Source organism: Dermacentor albipictus, chromosome 8, assembly GCF_038994185.2.
Source record: "Dermacentor albipictus isolate Rhodes 1998 colony chromosome 8, USDA_Dalb.pri_finalv2, whole genome shotgun sequence".
Lineage (NCBI taxonomy): Eukaryota > Metazoa > Arthropoda > Arachnida > Ixodida > Ixodidae > Dermacentor > Dermacentor albipictus.
Window position 1 is genome coordinate 66,180,937 of NC_091828.1, and position 18,236 is coordinate 66,199,172.

Here is an 18,236-nt window from a genome sequence, read left to right on the forward strand (position 1 = left end):
TTCCCCCATATCTCCAAGTGGCTTCGACTCCCAGTGAAGGTTGTGGATTCGAGTGCTTAATGAACTCTATGTTAATTGCCTTTGCCCGAATTCACTTCGGCCTAATTACGACCACAAGTAGTGGGTTCACCTCTCGGCCGTCACGATGTCAGTAGGAATTCAACTTGGAGATATATGGCCGGTGCGCCCATATCTTCAAGTGGACTCGATGGTTTCAATCTCACCAAAGGTCGTTGGCACGAAGATTGCGGGTACGAGGGCCCTAATTACCTCAATATTAATACATCTGCCCGAATTAACCAAGTTAGCACAAGACGTCATCAGTTCGACTCCTACCAAAAATTGTGGGTTCGCGTGCCTTAACTCTGTCTTAATGAAACCCGCCTTAATTCACCTTATCCTAATTAACACAAAACGTCATGGTTGCGACTCTCACAAGGTAGAGGGTTCATCCCCGAATTGTCGTGTCATTATATTTGGATGCACTAACGCTGGACAGCTAAATTTTCGTCCCATGAGCCGTGTATGGCTGTCGCATTAAAAAGAATGCACGTCGAAAAATGATCTTTTGTCCTGTCATGTCAGACATAACAAAATGTCTTGCTCTTTCTGCAGACAACGTGAAAGGAAAATCTGTTTAGGCTATGCAGATGCTCGTGGCTGTTGCCCTTACCCGTCAAGACACCCTTGACAACAATGGGTAGAGTCGAGATGCTCCGCAACCAGCGCAAGTCGTCCCACGTCGCAGAAGGTGATAATAGGTTACCAACGAAATCCTCGCTTGAAGGGTCGAACGTGAATGATTTTCCTGGCCATGAGGCTTCCAGATTGGCGAAACTGTGCAAAACAGGTGCCTTGTATCATCCATGGAAGATTTATTTGTGGCATATTAATCAGTTTTCTACGACTACGCAACTATGGAGCCCGAACTCCGTTTTATCATATAACCTTATTCAGGACTAGGACATACTGCAACTATCAGATTTGGTGTACGGCTCAGGGAATCTCAAACTCGAGAAGATAATTTACAGCTGGGATGCACTCAGCCATAAAGTTTTAATATATTTGGGGTTTTTACGTGCCAAAACCACTTTCTGATTATGAGGCACGCCGTAGTGGAGGACTCCGGAAATTTAGACCACCTGGGGTTCTTTAACGTGCACCTAAATCTAAGCACACGGGTGTTTTCGCATTTCGCCCCCATCGAAATGCGGCCGCCGTGGCCGGGATTCGATCCCGCGACCTCGTGCTCAGCCGCCCAACACCATAGCCACTGAGCCACCACGGCGGGTATAAAGTTTTAATAAATGTGGCCACATGTGAAATTCAGGCTCCGCGTTGTATATTACGTTATAAGTCAAATGGCACACCAGCCAACGGTTCTGAATTGTCTATAAAGTTTGAAAATTTTGTCTCGTTGTACAGCTTTACGTATCGTGCTCCAAAGCTCACCAAAAATATTGTTTTCTCTAAAGATTCATTCATCATATTCCAAATACATATTTGGAACTTTTTTCTTAATGACATAATACCAGAGGGACACTTAGGGCTCTATACCGTAAAACTATTCCAAACTTTTCTATACCAATTCTGCAATCAGCCCTCCATGATTGGTCAGAAACTTCTTTGGACAACCCCCACTTGACCTGTTTGTCACGTGACGTCACAAAAAACGCGATAGCTCCGCATCTGATATGACGCGTATACACTGATTATGCATAATATGACAGAAAAAAGATATACAGGTATTTCTGATTGAACGACTTTTTGCCATTAGCCGCCGGCTATTAGTCAAAAGTTTTCGGTCTGCACCCACTTCACCTGCGTGTCACGCGACGTCACAAAACCGCAACAACTCGCCGCGTCAAAGTGACGTGTACGGATTAAGGATGCATTAATATGACGAACATAACTGAATCTTTTTCTGGATAGCCGCAGGCTGCCCCTTCCGAAAGGAATAAAAGATGGCTGCCGCCGATCGCTCGGGCGCTGGCTGCTCGCAATTGCCGGAGAGCATGGGTTTATTTGAGTATACTAACACTTCTTGCGTGGCCGTGTAATGTTTTCGAGCACTTTCGGCACGTTTACAACCTCATTGTGCCAACTCTGCTGTGTATCCGTTTTAGCGTCATTCTTAAGCTGCCGTTGCATGTCGCCGCGACTTTCGACCAGCCACCGCAAGCTAAATAATGGAAAGCGGACTGACGGCAGGCGCCAGCACAACATCCTTCATCCAGTTATCGACTTTCAGTGCAGTGGCTCGGCCCTATTTCATCCCTCTCCACTTGAGCATGTAGGCTCAGTGTAGTACGCTCAGTGTAGGCAGTGGGCATGCCCAGTGTAGGCAATGTTATTCGTTCGCTCTCCTCATAACGAGGATAGCGTTTGATTGGTTTGTTCAGACAACACTGCGGGTCAACGCCCGGTGCTTTCCTGAGCGGTTACAAAAATTTGACGTCAAGAAATTAGAATATAAACATATGGGAGTAGTTTAACGTTATAGGGCCCTTGGTTCGAGCAAGTTGATTCAGACAAGTTCCCATAGGAAGCAAAATTGGCAACAGCAACATTATTTTATACGTCGCCTCTGTTATCATAAAACAATGTGCTGCTTGTCAGTCTCAGATATTCAAACTTTGTTGCGGTTTGTAAAAGTGAAGCCATGTTAATAAAGTAATTTGTGTAACTAAAAACGCTGTGTGCTCACAGCAAATAACGGGAACGTGTAACGAATCATCCCCCATAAGAAAACGGGAGCTTTGCCTGGCTTGATGCTTTGCAAGCGCACAGTGCTGTTCCCTTTCACCAATTCGCGGTTGCTGTAAACGATGGAGCGCTATATGTAAATTGCGTAATTTGCGGCTAAAATGTGATTGAAACACTTCTCAAAGAAGCCACTCATTCCCATTGCATCCATTTGTTTCACTCTTGTTTGCAGAGTTTTTCTTCCGATTTCTTAGCGGTGCTTGGCGAACCCTTGTGCTGAAACGCTAATCCGCATGTGTTACCCTAATTTGGAAGACGCTAAAAGCGAGTGCTCACCTTAGGCCTTCCGGAAGGACAAACTTGTTCATGCCGAGGCTTTCGGCCTGTCCAGGGACAGGCGAGTCCGCAGTGACAACGACGGCGGCAAAGCCCTGGCGTTCGGCCCTCCTGACAAGGGACTCGGTCAGGGAGCGGTTGGCGAAGATGTAAGTCTGCAGCCATAGCAGGCCGTCAGGCACGCTGGCTCTGATGTCTTCCAACGACGTGGTGCTCATGGTGCTCACGATCATCAGCGTTCCCGCGTCCCGGGCCGCTGCACCAGATAAAGTCGTAATTTGCTGCCTTGTGCGCCATTTATTTGCCCATGCGGTGCCTTTCCGTCTTGGAAGCGAGTGGTTGTGCGGATAGGCGGACACATCTATTGCTTGTATATTAGTGCCAAAACACATCAGCAAGCTGTGGAACGGCGCATCTAGGTAACGCTTTTCCCTACTGTGGCGACAAGCAAAATGTCGTGTGGAATGCCATGGGCTGCGCCGCCACGACTGCAATCGACCTTGTTCAGCTACACCGCCAATTAAAAGTGTGTATGCATCACTATCCTTTCGGTAAGAAATCAGTAGCTTTTTTTTAGGCTAGTGTTAGCCTTTTGTATATGTCCAAATCTTCGTCATTCGTCATGAATAAACTTTTCGTCAAAATTTATTCTGACGAAGCGCAATACTGCCATGTTTGCGTTGTGTGTAAAGGGTTGGCTAATTTTCTTCGGGGCAGGATTCTGCGACTCTTGGCCGGCTACTAATAGTACAACAGTCGAAAACAATGGTAGAACTTAAGCGGCAATGATGTTTTCGGATGTATTCTGTCTCTAGCAAAATGTTCGTTAACCTGGATTCGAAATGCGCAAAAAAGCGATGTACATGTTCAGGCGAGCCCAGTGGCGAGAGAAGCGAACACTCGCGCACTCTTCCTACATTTCATTAACGGCTGTTTGTTTCCAACTATTAGCATTAATTGTGTGCTTTCAGTGCACGCTAAGTACACATCGTAATCTCAAGCTAGAATGTACCTTTTAACGAGGTTTTCATGTTCGAATGACGTAAAGCGGCTTCATCATTCTGGAACTACTCGCATCTGAGGGGAGGAAGTGCCTGCCAAAGATCAGCATCAATAGCGACGACAACCGGACCGCAACACAAGCATCCATAATAATGCCCAACAAGACCTTCAAAGCACGTCTGGTTCCTGAGCATCAGCGAAAACCTCTCTTTTACATCCATTACCTGAGCAGCTGAGACCTCCGGGAAATTTGCCCCAAAAGAAGTGGAGTGTTTCAAGTTTCGCGCCGTCGCAAAATATCACAATTTATTTTCACGCCCTCCCTAACACAATACAATAATAATATTACTAGCATGGCTTCTAAGTGGATTTCTTAGAGCTGCTCACGAAGCTAGTTAAGCGATTATTGTCCACTTACCTCTTGCAGTGCCCAACTCTCCGAGTGGATCTGCAATCTTGTGAGCAGCCGAAGGGGAGAAGCCGACAGGGAAAGATATTCTGCGGCCTAACACGGTAGTAGCAGTGTTGATCTTCGACACGTCAACAAGGACCTTGGGCCTGAAACGAAGCCTGCATAGCACGTTTTCAATTTGTCTGTCCAGTTTTCACATTTTCTTGAAATTGTGGCGTTTATTTTTACATCAGTTGTATTATGAAACTAATAAAACATATGTTAAGATTTTGAAGATACAGATTAGTGCTAAGGGCTGCGAATCTAGAAACATGAACAGCTAACAAATTAAGTGGATGGTTAGGTCATTCACTATAAGAATTGAAAAAGCATTCGAGTGCACTTAACTAGGTACTACCAGACGCCCTAGATGAGATTCGCCTCTTGTGAATACAGAAGGGTAGCTCTCATAGAGTTGAAGATACCTGCGATGTACACCACCACCACAAAACATGTCTGCTTTGTGATGCAAACATTGCCACATCGAACCAGGAAATGCTTACTATCTTCCACAAATGTACACATTCAAGTAAGACTACTCACAGTGCGTAGACAATCCTAATAGTAGAGACCTTACTTTCCGTCAGAAAAGCTACTTGCAGCGCACATATGGGCAGTCCTCATGGCATCCGCCTAGCAAAATTGCGGGCAACGATTACTTTGCTCGGATTAACGTTTCCAAGAAAGGTCATACGTGTTCTCATGAAAGCTGCATGAATAGGAGCAACTTTTGAACGCTTATGTCTATTGTTATATTAGCTGCGCTATATATTTCTGCTTAAACTATTATTATTAGTAAATAGCAAATTATTCACTCGTACGCAAAGAATTTAAGGAGAACATTCTAATCCATACTAAGCATTTTGGCTATTTGTACGCTACGTATATCAATATAATGTTGACGAGCGTGCGCGGGTGTGCTATTATTCAATATACCGAATCAAGAATGGGCACCTCATGAACGCCGCGGTGTTCTCCCTGAGAGTTTGCTCCTGGTCAGCTCCACTGGCGATGTAGCTTCTTGCAGCGTTGTCCAGATTGGCCTCTCCCAATCGCTGGATGTCCGCTAGGGTAACCGCGGTGTAGCCTCCTTCGACTTCCTCGTACACTGCTCGGGCCCAGACGCCGCTCACTGCGGTAAGCGTGTTTGTTCAGAGAGCGCGATCTCATCCATACGGGTTAGTTTCATTGGCGTGTGAATTATGTGGTCTCGGTTCCCACAGTAGGTTATCCGTAGCCGCAAACCTTCCAGCTGATTTCACTTTATCGGCAATTTACCGGCATTGAAACATTGCTTACATTGTCTGAATGGCGTATAATTTACATAAAATAATTGGGTTTTTTCGTCGCAGGAACACACAGAAAGAACTGTGGTGCTTGTGTTATGAAGGGCACAATGGTGGGGAAGGAGGACGGACCTCCGGAATAATTTAAACAACCTGTTCTTGTTTCACGTGCCCCCGATCTATGTACCTGGGCACTTCTACGGGGAATTGACGCAGCTACTTTATGTCCAGCAACAAAATTCTATATCCGCTCATCCACCACAGCAGACAATATATTTTTTAATAAATGTGATCTCGTATGACAATGCAATATTTAATGTAGTAAATTGAAGAAAGAATAATTTTATGACACCTTTAAGGTAAACATGATTATGTGAGAGTGCCCAAAGGATAGTTTATATTAACTGATTACGTCCTGACGTTTTCGTTTTTGTGTTGTGCGCATGTCCCTTTCAGCATGACCGTAATGTACCCTTTCGAATTGGCACTACGTAGATTGACAAATGTCGGCATCTTCAGACTCAGCATGCGAAAGCTGGCTTGACTTAGGCAAAATGTATACCTTCATCTGGGATAAAAATTCTCAGCTGTTGAGCAAACGGTTTATTTAGGCAAGTCCTTCTTCATTTGTTCGAGGACGTTCAATGTTTTACTATTCAATTGTATTCTGATAATTCTGGTTAATCATGCTTACTTTCGTTCTTTTTGTGTGTTCTCCAGATGAAATAGCATTGGGGTCAGTGCGACAGGTTTCCAAAACTTGTGCAAGACAATCGCGTTATTCTATTTCCATCTTTCACGATACGGCCAGAGCACCGTCCTGTGCCATCTGAGTTCAGCGTGGCATTCTAGATGACATTCAAATATGAAGTCTTCGAATGCCCCGATTCATTCAGTTTTCGTGTAAATCATTATTTTGGCAAGAAGCGAAAATCAATTTTGTTGAAGGCTATTTGCTTGCCAGGCACAATGGGGTGTTTTGAAGGTTCTCCCCAAGGGGGATTGTCCACTCTAATGCTAAACCGTTTACTACGGTTTACCACCTACAAGATTTGAGTGATTTAATTGGGTTTGCACATTTCCAGTGCCGCCACAGAGTTTTTCATAGGGTGTGGAGGAAAGGGCGACCTCGAGCCTTTCCTCCTCAGTGGGTTGGGAAAACGGGGGCGCACTGCTTGAATATCTTGCCGTCGCGTACTGCAGAACTATTTCGAGATCTTTTAGCTCCCTCGTTCCGAAATTCACCTTTATGGCGCATTGTGGCGGCACGACCATCGCATCCATAGCAAGCGAAGATGGGCTCACGTGCAGGAAGCGCGACAACAGAGCACGCTAGTGGCGCTTGACCAGAGCTGCCTGGTGTCGGGTGCTCCCGAGATGTCACGAAACCACAGCTCGACGGCCTAAATAGACCGTGGCTACAGCGGGTACCTATTTGCACCGCCTCCCACAAATGAGTGACCCGGATGACAGAGGTCAGCCATGCCAGTGCCAGCTCACCGACTGTGCCAAGGTGAGTGACATGGCATCACGCAGTCCGGCAGACGTCTCGCGGTAATAGGGTGTCCGAGAATTCTACATCGGCATACCGGACATCTGGTTCATCAAGCTTGGCAGACACTTCCTTCTGAATGGGTTTTCAGGCACCGTCTGGGTGCCAGGCTCCAGCTATCACCCTACGGCCCGACTAATACGAGGACTTGCGGGCAGCCATGCTTGCTCACTACGCCATCTCGAACTCTATGTCACACCATCCTGCCGCCATTTCAACCACCACGTCATTTTGCGTCTTATCATCTCTCATCGCCAGCGTCCACTCGTGAGAACGCGCCAGTTGGACGTAGTCTGCACTCGTTCCGTCAGCCTCCTCGCCTTCTCAAAGGCAGCTGCGCGACAACTCTTTCCAAGGTATTGAGTGGGCCAAGCACGAGCGCTTTCAGTCACTGTACGGCATGGCGCTCTCCTTCCTTGTACATTCCCGCAAACTGTCCGCTTTGCCTTCGTGGGTGCCTCACTCATCACTGATTCCGAGCCTCTCCGATCAGCTTCATTGGGCACTGATTTCCCTATCGTAGGCTCGGAGACGCCATGAGCACGGCCTTCGCGATGAATTCAGCGACCACGCAAGCAGCAGCAGGCGAGCCTTCCCATGTTCTGTGCTCACACCTTCCGTGGATGCATGATCTACCGATGTTTTGCAGGAACAGCTCTGCCATCTGGTTTCTTCAGCTCGAAAGCCAATTCTACCTCAACAATATGAGTGACGAGCACTTTCGCTCTTTGCGCGCAAGTCTCGAACTGCCAGACTTTTTGTAGCTGCGCACTTTTGGAGCTTCCACTTCTACAGGCTTGGGCATCTAGGAAATCCTGCGGCAGGTCGCGATTTCGCGCTGCGGTATCACTGTGACGGCACCTCGCTCACAACCTATGCTGTCGGTGCTGCTCCCTAGGATTGTGTGAACCCGAGACTAGCAACGACGACACAATCTGCACATTTTACATGTACATTATCACTAGGCTTCATTTCTGTCGCGCTTTGCACTAGGAGGGGAGCCCTGTAGCGGCGCGACCATCGCCTCCAAGGGAGGCGAAGAAGAAGATAGCTCACGTGCATGTAGCGCGTGAATAGAATATCGTCCCACGCTCTACTACTCAAATCTAGTTTCTCTACACTTCTAACCTTACGGAAACCCGCCTGCTTCTTGGCCAATCCCCCATAGTGGGTACGCGCCACTGTCTGGGACACAAGACACAAGACAAGACAAGAACAGGCTTGCGCGCTCAATCTGAGCGGCCGCCGTGTCAGCCACTCCCGAGACCCCGGGACACCATGGCTCCAATGCCTAAATACACCATGGCTATAGTGGCTACGTCTTCGCGCCACCTTCCAACAGTTCGTGCAAGGTTGTCGCAGATACAGTGCTTAGGTTTTTGGTGCAGCTGTGGCCGCAGTATGCAGATATTTCTATTGGCTTCTCAAACAAGTGACGCGCCTCATCAGCCACTGCGTGTGTGCGCGCTGTCAACTATTTTGAGCAGTGTAGGTTTTTACTCCATGAAGAGCAGCGGCGTCTGTGAATTGCCAGCGTGAATGGGAAAGTCTCGCTGTCTGATTGTATGGCGTGGGATATAAAATACAAGAGCACTATAGTTTAAGCTCAACCCAACGAAACCCCGACACAACTTATTGTTAGTCTTTAAAAAAAAATATTTTTTTCAGTCACCGACATCGTTGTCAACCAATTCAAGTATTCTGTACTTGAAATCGCTGTGCTGCGTTTACGTTATCCTCCTGTGTCAGGCTGATGGTGTGGCTCAACACAGCGGTTTTTGTGGTTGGTATACTGGTGTGGTTTACATTAGCTTTGAGCCTCGGCATTGCCTGTTTGTCGTGAAACTCAATCATATACGAATGGAATCATGTAAAAAGAATGCTACGGTCATTTGAGAGTATGCACTTATCTTAAAACAGCTGAGCGCGTCGCAGAGGACTGGATGATTATAACCGAACAATAAAACAAATTGATTTTCTCCTTCTTGCGGTTTGCAAAGTCTAAATTACGTGCGCTCGTAAGGGTGGCTAGAGGGGAAGTTGTGGTCAAAGAGGTGGGAAGTCTGCGGTCCTGAGTTTACTAGTAAATCATGAACACGTTATGCGGCATTAGCGCAGCTTCCTAAATGTGTCTTTTCGGATTGCCGCCCTAGCGGGCAGTCGCAACGGGAAGTCTCGAGTTTATTCACGTGTTCCGTCATGTGAGTTTCTCTAAAGGAAGTTTGATGTAACTACAAGGCAGAAGTGACAACTGATGCACCTTTCACACTAAACGAATTTCTTTAGACACGACTGTAAGTTCACTGCTGAAATGACTAGCGCAAAAATAGACACGGGACACGAAAGGACGACGACGACAAGGGCCTGTCCTCTTCGCCCTTTTGTGTCCCGTGACTGCTCTTGCGCTAGTCACTTCAGCAATGGAACCCCAACTAGCCCGGTCTGACACCCTGTAAGTTCATGCCAGCCGTTGTTCTGGCCTCTTAAGTTCCTTTGGAAAAGTAATGTTGTTCTCATTTCTCATGTTGTTCTCATTTCTCATGTTGTTCTCATGTTTTCTCATTGACAACGGACCGGTTCACTCAAATATGGTTGCGCATGCCACACTAACTATATGATTAATTTCCTGATCAAGTGATTAACTATGGCAAGGTGGCATTTCGTCATAAAAGCAGAGAACAAGGCAAGAGAAGGCAATTGCAGTGAATGGACTATTTGAAGTTTCGCCGTGTTGCGTGAATGTGGCTGCACATGTGCTTTCTCCTATATGTGACTTTGAACAGTTCATTTCACGAAGTTCTTAATGTACCAAAATTACCATGGCGCCTCTCAAATATCTCGACACTCTGCACATGCGGGCTCTTGAGAAGTAGTAATCGAAGATGCTTTCGCTCACCAACCACCGAACTTACGTCATATGATTAAAAAGGTGCCATCCTTGAGGAATAATGAACACTTATTCAGGAATTCAGGAAAGGCCGCACGTGTCGGACCGGACCACTTGGCACTCTTGCGGCAGCGTTTTGGTTATATTATTGAGAGAGAAATATTTGACTTATTCTGTGACCCGACCATCGTCAGAAAGACGCCGAAGGAAAGCCGCGGTAGAAAAATGGCACAAGAAATACGTAATCTTCATCCAACTAAAGAAAAGTGGACACGTTGAGGATGCGATCCTCTGCCTCACTTCCACTGCTACCTCTCCGTAGCCGAGCGTGCTAACCAATGCTCCACCGTTGCACTCCGCCGCCGTTGTAACAGGGGAGAGTGATAGGACGAAGATAGGTCCTCCTATCGAAACGTTGGCCACCCTTCCTGAGGCACCTTATCTTTGTTTACAAATTTTGGGCCAACAAGTTGTCATCTTGGTGGATGGTGCCTCGATGATGAGCGACCGCATATCTGTGCTTTTTTAACTGCAGAAACCACGGTGGCACTTCGAACGCAAAATTATTGGCTGATTGCAGACATACGTGAACACTAGGACCCATTGCAACACAGAAGTGGGAGCCTAAGAGGCCAACTGCAAGAAAATTTTCAATTGCGTAAAAATCTCAGTTTCAGATAATTTGGCCTGCAGTAGCCTCTGTGCGAAAGCCTACGCTTGAAGTACCGAAAAAGCCGCCAGAAAGAGCTCGCAAAAGATGATTTTTTTTTCACACCAAAACTTAAAAATTCTCTAGGGATGAGGACTGTATCACCTGGGAAGAAGACGCCATCGATCAGTGCACGAGAGAATTTACACTCCACCGCATCTAGCAACACAGAAACCTGACAGATGGACATTTAACCTAGAAATGTTTCGCCGGAACCAAGCTAAAGAATAAACTCAGCCGCCTTCCACTCTGTGAAGAAGGATGACCAGCGAAGCTGTGCATGTGGGCCCCTTAATGGTGAACGGCACCTACGCCGTGCGTGTGTGTGGCATTTCACTATCTTCGGGATTGGCCCACGTTTGGGGATGCTCAACGCCTGCTTTACATCCGTCGTGGGTCAGCCCGGCATCGCAGGATCTTTAGGATGGGCTCACGTAATGAGGTTTTATTCTAGCAAGGCCGCGTCAATTACGGCGCGTACTCAAAGGCACGAACGCAGGTGGCGTCTGACGGGGACGCCGGAGGAGAAGGCTCGAGTTGTAGGTTGACACACGGACACGATCCTGAGGGAACTAGCCCTTAAAGGCTTCCCTGTAAGAAAAAAAGACGCCGATACTATCGCCCGGCATAAGTGACGTGCAGCAAGGAATGTGAAAAAGCGGGGCCCGTGCTGTAATCTTTATTTTCCTTTTGTCCCTTGTATTCCGGTCTATCAGCGAACTATTGCCGCACACCTGCTAGCTAGCCACAGAGTTAGTATATTTTGTTAGCTGCTTCGTGCGCTCTGACGACGCTGTCGCACACCCGCGATGTTCTTTGAATGCGAAGTATTCTCCGAGTCCAGCCGGTTTTCTCTGTCTGGTTGTCTACGTTCAACAGTGGAGCCTCGACGCGTTCTGCCTCCTCTTCAAGAAGAGCACATTCCTTTGGCCAAGCTAAACGTGCGGTACAGTCCAGCTTAACGATGACGCGATCCATGCATGGCACGGTTACGCTGCATAGGCAAAAAAAAAGGACGCTGAAGTGTGGCTGGTGCGGGAAATCAACATGTCCTATCCCACGCTGCAGGAACTGAAACAAGGTGCATGGCGTGCTATCTTGGCCGACCTGTAGTGTACTGTTCGGGTTCCCTGAATCGAGCGTGTTGCGTTTGCGCGTTCGACAAAAAAAAAAGAATCGCTGGCTCCTCGCGCACTGGTCGCCTAGCGCTCAGGGAACAACTGATCGCTACGCTGCTGCGGGTCACGCTTCAAGCGAAGGGTAAAATTTTAGCAATCTTTTAGTGACCGCAGGGAGAGGCATTCGTCTTGCAGTTGGTATAAAATATGGCTGATGATGATGATGACTAACCTTACGTTAACTCGCAAACCCGTCAAAATGTCTGATTTCAAGCACAAAATGTTATTTGTGAACGCTAGCATAGGCACCATTACTCCTTTCCCGATTCCTCTCACCACCACATATTTAGTGTAGCCTCAAAGTGATGAATTCGACTTCGACGATTTTAAAATTCGACGATTTTAAATTTTCTTAGTGAATCTTCTTTTTTCGTGTCTGCATATACCTACATATTTATATTACAATTGTTGTGCCTTGCTGTTGATTGAATACAACGTCAGTACTGGAATCTTCAATATACATTGTAAACCGCCATTTTTGTGTGCTAGATTTATAGCCCTAGTGCGTCACTGCATCGCGACAGATATTTGCAAGTATCCGGAAATACCTTGCATTGCCTGCAAGTAGCACTTCATCGTGTCCATGAATCAGCCCAGTAACCCCCTGCTACACGCTTTGCCCATTACATATGTTAGATGTCCCCTCTGGACACAGCATCCAGCGACGTTGCCGCATAGACCATGTGTGGCCTCTGAGATCTGGGCCGCTGTATAGATGCACTGAGAATTCCTCTCTTTGCGGCCAACGCGCATTTATGAAACAGCACTACAGCGCCGGACTTCTGAACCCGTGTGAAGCGGGTTTGATTCCGTCCAGCAAGGGGATAAATTCTTCAATGGTATTTCTTTTTTGAAGAGCAACGTGAAAGACGTTACACGCACACACACACACACACACATAAACACACACAAGCACACACACACACACACACACACACACACACACACACACACACACACACACACACACACACACACACATTAAAGCGGCTGCAAGTCTCCTATTTATGTTAATCGCATCACAACGCCATCTGTTCAGTATTCGTGGGCACAAATTAGCTTTTCATCGCTGCGATGCCGCAAAAGAACGCGCAGATGGCCCCGGCACTCACTGCAGCCAGTTGCCTGGACGTCCAATCGGTTGTTGCGCGTCTCTACCGCAAGCGATGGTAGGTCGCAGGTCCTTGTGAGACACAATAATACCCCTGACACACGGGCACTCTAAAGTCCTTTAGGTAAGGGGACATCTACCGGAAAGGCGTTCAAGTGCAGTGACACGCGCCAAAGGAGTATCTCCTTTACCGCAAAGTTCCTTCTCGCGAAAGGAAATCGCGCAACTACTTTTCGAGCGGTAAAGCAGTTACTCTCGCGCACAACCTGCACAACTCGTCAATAGAAGGAAACCTGCCACACAACTACGGTGCCCATAGGTGTTTGTTTTACTTTGCGAAAATGTTTTAATTGTTAGCGGTAATACAATTCGTCGAATAGTGAAGATTTCCTCTATACTCTCAAACGCTCGCATAACGTCGCTAGTGCCGCCATGTTGAATTCCGGCAGTGTCGTCATCGTTTGCTGCGCGCATGTGGTGTGTTCACGTCGCGAGATGGAGACTGCACAGTCAGCGCCCGCAGGAAATACCCAGAAGAAACCACAGTTGTTGGAATAACATATTGAATAAAACGCGTTACCCCTGCGTGCACAAAGGAAAGGACGACAAAGACGTGAAAAAGGACGACAGAAACGTGGGCATCACCAGAATAAACAGCACGCACAGCAAATCACCGGCTGCACATAGTTGCTGGACCAAGTTGCCAACAACGCAAAAACGCGAATAAAATAAACGACTATCAGCATTATTAGCCATCAACAATGAAAAAAAATATATTTTGAGGTTCTACAGTAGCTAAGTGTAGTTAAATACGCAGCTTTTTAGGAATGTTTTTTCTCTTGTGGCTTTAACAGCCAGCGCTATTTTTTTTGCGGCGTTCATCTGAGGAACTACCTAAAGAAGTTCAATGCGTTGCCGTGTGTCATCAGCGCAACTCCTTTCTGCAAAGGGTCCTTCAGAGTAGCAAAAGGGGTTTACTGGAAAGGACTTTAGTTTTGCCCGTGTGTCAGGGCTATTACAAGAGGTCCGCAGAGGCGGTCAACCCGTTCGCGTAAAAAAAGGAAACGATGTGGGAAAGGTCACGTGAGCAGTTCCCTTGGTGTACCCAGATTCGATATCGAAGCTCTAAAGGTCAATTTTTCTTTACGATTACCGTTACAACCACTCATGTTTTCCAAGTGGCTGAAATTAACTGTGCTACCCGCAACGTTCACCTATATTACTATCATTGCAACCTTGGCGTTATAACCAGGAATATAAATGTAAATAGCGAACATGAGGTAATTGGCGATTGGACAGCAACGGCTGTTCAAGCATCTAATATTTACCCAGACTAAAGATAAGAACATTGTGTGATCCCCGGCATATAATATAAAAATGATGGCATAAATTAGGCATTGTCGTAAGCGAAACCCTAATTTGTATTTATTCCAACAGTTTCGAGAGTGCAACTCTTTTCGTCGGGGCCGTGTTAAATTTATGGGGCAATAAACTTCGAAACTGCCATGACGAAGGGGAGTTTCACAATTCAAACTGCTGGCATAAATAAACGTGGGGTTTTCATTTACTACAACGCCGCCATTTAGCCATCATTCCTTCAATATGACAACAGGCCGATTGATCTCCTAGTTTCTGATATATTCAGGCTATGTAAGATTCCTACTTAGCTTCAAGCTGATAGCAGCTGTAATGCAAACAAGAGCTAAGTTTCGTGGGAGACCTTGACAGCCAAGGTATCTCTCTTCCTTTTCCTCATTTCTCGGTGTCTGCTTCCTGGAAGCACTCACACAGGCGACCGGAACGTGATAAGCGTGACTGGATGTATTGCACTTTCTTGTTTCGCTCACACAGAGGGAATGTTGCAGGTATTGTTCCCAAGCTAAAGTCAAAGTCTATAGTAGTTGTAGTCCATAGTAGTCAATTTTTTTTACAAAATAAAGGAGACATCATGCTTGGCGAGGCTGCAGCCATTTGTACGAAATGTCTCACAACTTCATGGGTGCCAGGTAATTGGAAGGATGCCAACATTACACTAATCCACAAAAAAGACAGACTTCAAAGAATTACAAATGTAGTCCCGTCAGCTGACTTCCCCTATTGTATAAAATATTCACGAAGACAATTTCCAACAGAATATAGGGAAAACTTTACTTCAGTCAACCGAGAAAACATGCTGGCTTCAGGAAGGGATACTGTACAATGGATCACACCCATGTCATGAATCAGATCATCGAGCAATCACGAGAGTACAATCAGCCTCTCTATATGGGGTTCATGGACTACTAAAATGCATTTCATTCAGTAGACATACCGTAATCTGTAGTAATCCGTGATCCGACAAACTAGCAGAGGCACTACATAGTCAAGCTGTACAGGAGGCTTCCGTGAATACTTGCGAAATATCTACAAAGATTTCACAGCCACCTCGGTCCTTCACAAGAAAGGTAATAAGCTGCCTATCAAGAAAGGGGCCAGCCAAGGAGACACAATCTCCCCAATGCTATTCACTGCATGCTTGGATGAAGTATTCAATCAATTAAACTGGGACGGCTTAGGAGTGAAGACCAACAGCGATTATCTCAGCAGCCCTCACTTTGCGGATGTCGTTGCCCTGGTCAGCAACACGGGGTCCAGTTACAACAAATGATTGAAGACCCTAACAAAGAGAAATGTAGGAGTGGGGTTGAAGTATAATATGCTGAAGACAAAGGTAATGATAAATGGCCTGGCAAGGAAACAGAAGTTCAGGATCGCCAGACAGTCTACAGAGTCTGTGAATCAACACGCTTACCTAGGTCAATTATTCACAGGGGACTCTGAACATGAGAAGGAAAGCTAGGAAAGAATAAATATGGGTTAGAGCATACTGCAAGCGTTCGCAGATCCTGACTAGGAACTTACCACTATCGTTGAAAAGAAAGGTGTACAACAACTGCATTCTTCCTATGCTAACATTTGGGGCACAAACTTGTAGCTTCACAAAGAAACTGGAGCTCAATTTAAGCGCCGTGCAGAAAGGGGTAGAGCGAAAAATGTTAGACGTAACGTTAAGAAGCAAGAAGAGAGCGGTGTGGATCAGAGAGCAAACGGGGATAGCCGATGTTGTAATTGACATTAAGAGGAAATAATGGAGCTAGGCAGGCCATGTAATGCGTGGGTTAGAAAACCGGTGGACATTAGGGTAACAGAAAGGGTGTTAAGAGAAGGGAAGCGCAGTCGAGGATGACAGAAAACTAGGTGGGGTGAGGAAATTAGAAAATTAGCATGTGCTAGTTGGAATGAGTTGGCGCAGGAGAAGGGAATTGGCGACCTAAGGGTGACCCCTTCGTGCCGCTGTGGACACTAAATAGGTTGCCGCGGTTGCGTGTTTACAGGCCAACCTGTAGTAGTGCATAAGCTATGGAAGGCATCATGAATCCGAAAAGTACGGATAGTGATATACGTGCGGCATTATTAGGCGAGGTTACCAATATGGATCTGCGACAGCATTCTTGTTAAGCAGCTTTACCAAATGCTATCACAAGGAGCATCCTTTCTCTTGTACGCACCGTTGATGCATGTCAGAAATACTAGATGTGAAAGCAGCGCTATCGCACTGTCTACCCCGTCACTTATTTTGACTTGTCTTCCTCCCTTCGTTACCCATAGAAGCGTGCCTGTTGTAATTTTTTCTGGCTAAAGTATTCATGTGTGAACGGCCTCTCGCATGGTTTGTTTATTGCCTGCCGGACGTGGTGGTAAACGTCAACACCAGATTTCTTTCTAACGCATAGAGAAATAATTATGTGAAACGTAGAACCCATACACTTACATTGTGATAGGCTGAGAGCAACGAGCAGTACGGCCACATCATGATTGGACGCGTGCTGTAACATGCTTGTAGGGACCATGCCACCTCGTCGGCGACACAGCACACCTAAACAAAAGAAAAATGGAACAGAACACGCACAAAGTGAGTAGAGCTATAAATACTGTCAACCTCTATCTCCGAAAATGATAAAAATTACTAGACATTCCGCATAGACTAGCGCAAAAAAAACTTGGCGAAGCTTAAGCTTCGCCTTCAAGAGTGGAACGCGATAGCGTTATCGCACCCCATTAGCACCACCCACTCTATCGCTCGGCATGCTCTTGAGTCACACAACGCTGAAACGTACACCTGAGCAGGCGCAACAAACCAAAGAACTTGGTGTCTCGGAGAGAGAAACAATCTACGCGAGCCAAACGTCGTGATCGGCATGGACAGCCTGGCCGCGACATGCCATGAAGGCGGACGCGATCATGGGGCTGACGCCTTGATGCGATCGTCCTCTATCTCGCTTGGGAGCACCACCCAGACGCATGACTCCTCGCCAGCAGCACGGCACACGTCGCCGGGGACGCTTTCCCACCAGACGCGCTACGGCGCAGCGATCACGTCAGAAGCGTCCCGCATCGGACGCTGCACCTAGAAATCGTGCTCTGAGCGGAAAAAGAAGTCGCGTCACCTAAACAAGAGGGTTCGAGTGACGCACGCTGGAAGTTGGAAGGCGAGAGAGCGAGAAAACGTATTAAACGCAAGGGTATTGGGGCATCCTCGCACCGGTCCACGCAAGGCCCCAATGCGCTCAAACGAGACGAAGGGGAGAAGCGGGCGTGTGGTGCGCCACCTGTCGGGGCAGCGCCGAACACTGCGAGGAGGAGGTCTTCTGTGTTTGCCGCAAGATGGCTCTGCGTGTGCGCCAAGCGCAGAAGAAATGCAGCGGAAACGTACTTGGCTACGCGTTTAACTGCGACTCCTGTAATTCACATGCTCATAATTACCGATATACACCGCAGTATAACTTTCTACGGCACGTTTTTGAGGCAACACCGCATTCAATAGAGGCGCTTTTGCCCCGCTTTGAACCATCGAACTCATGGCTTAGTGGAAGCGTCTCCGTCTAACACTATAGAGACCCTGATTTGATTCCCACCCAGCCCAGCTTGTAAGTTGTTTTTGTTTAAAATTGCCTTCCAGCACTTTTCGCTCACGGCCA

The 18,236-nt window shown here is 46.9% G+C and overlaps 1 protein-coding gene across 1 annotated transcript in view; it reads right to left on the reverse strand.

Moving 5' to 3' along the window:
• The window catches only part of LOC135914274 (uncharacterized), a 52,813-nt gene extending 35,256 nt beyond the window's left edge, over positions 1 to 17,557 (reverse strand). The window contains exons 1-6 of the mRNA XM_065447059.2: positions 17,376 to 17,557; positions 17,030 to 17,134; positions 5,450 to 5,627; positions 4,463 to 4,614; positions 3,043 to 3,298; positions 674 to 837 (exon numbers count right to left, since the gene is read on the reverse strand). Of these exons, the coding sequence (XP_065303131.1) occupies positions 674 to 837; positions 3,043 to 3,298; positions 4,463 to 4,614; positions 5,450 to 5,627; positions 17,030 to 17,134; positions 17,376 to 17,478 (958 nt within the window). The 5' untranslated portion in view covers positions 17,479 to 17,557. The remainder of the gene's footprint in view (positions 1 to 673; positions 838 to 3,042; positions 3,299 to 4,462; positions 4,615 to 5,449; positions 5,628 to 17,029; positions 17,135 to 17,375) is intronic.
• Between the last annotated feature and the right edge of the window lie 679 nt (positions 17,558 to 18,236).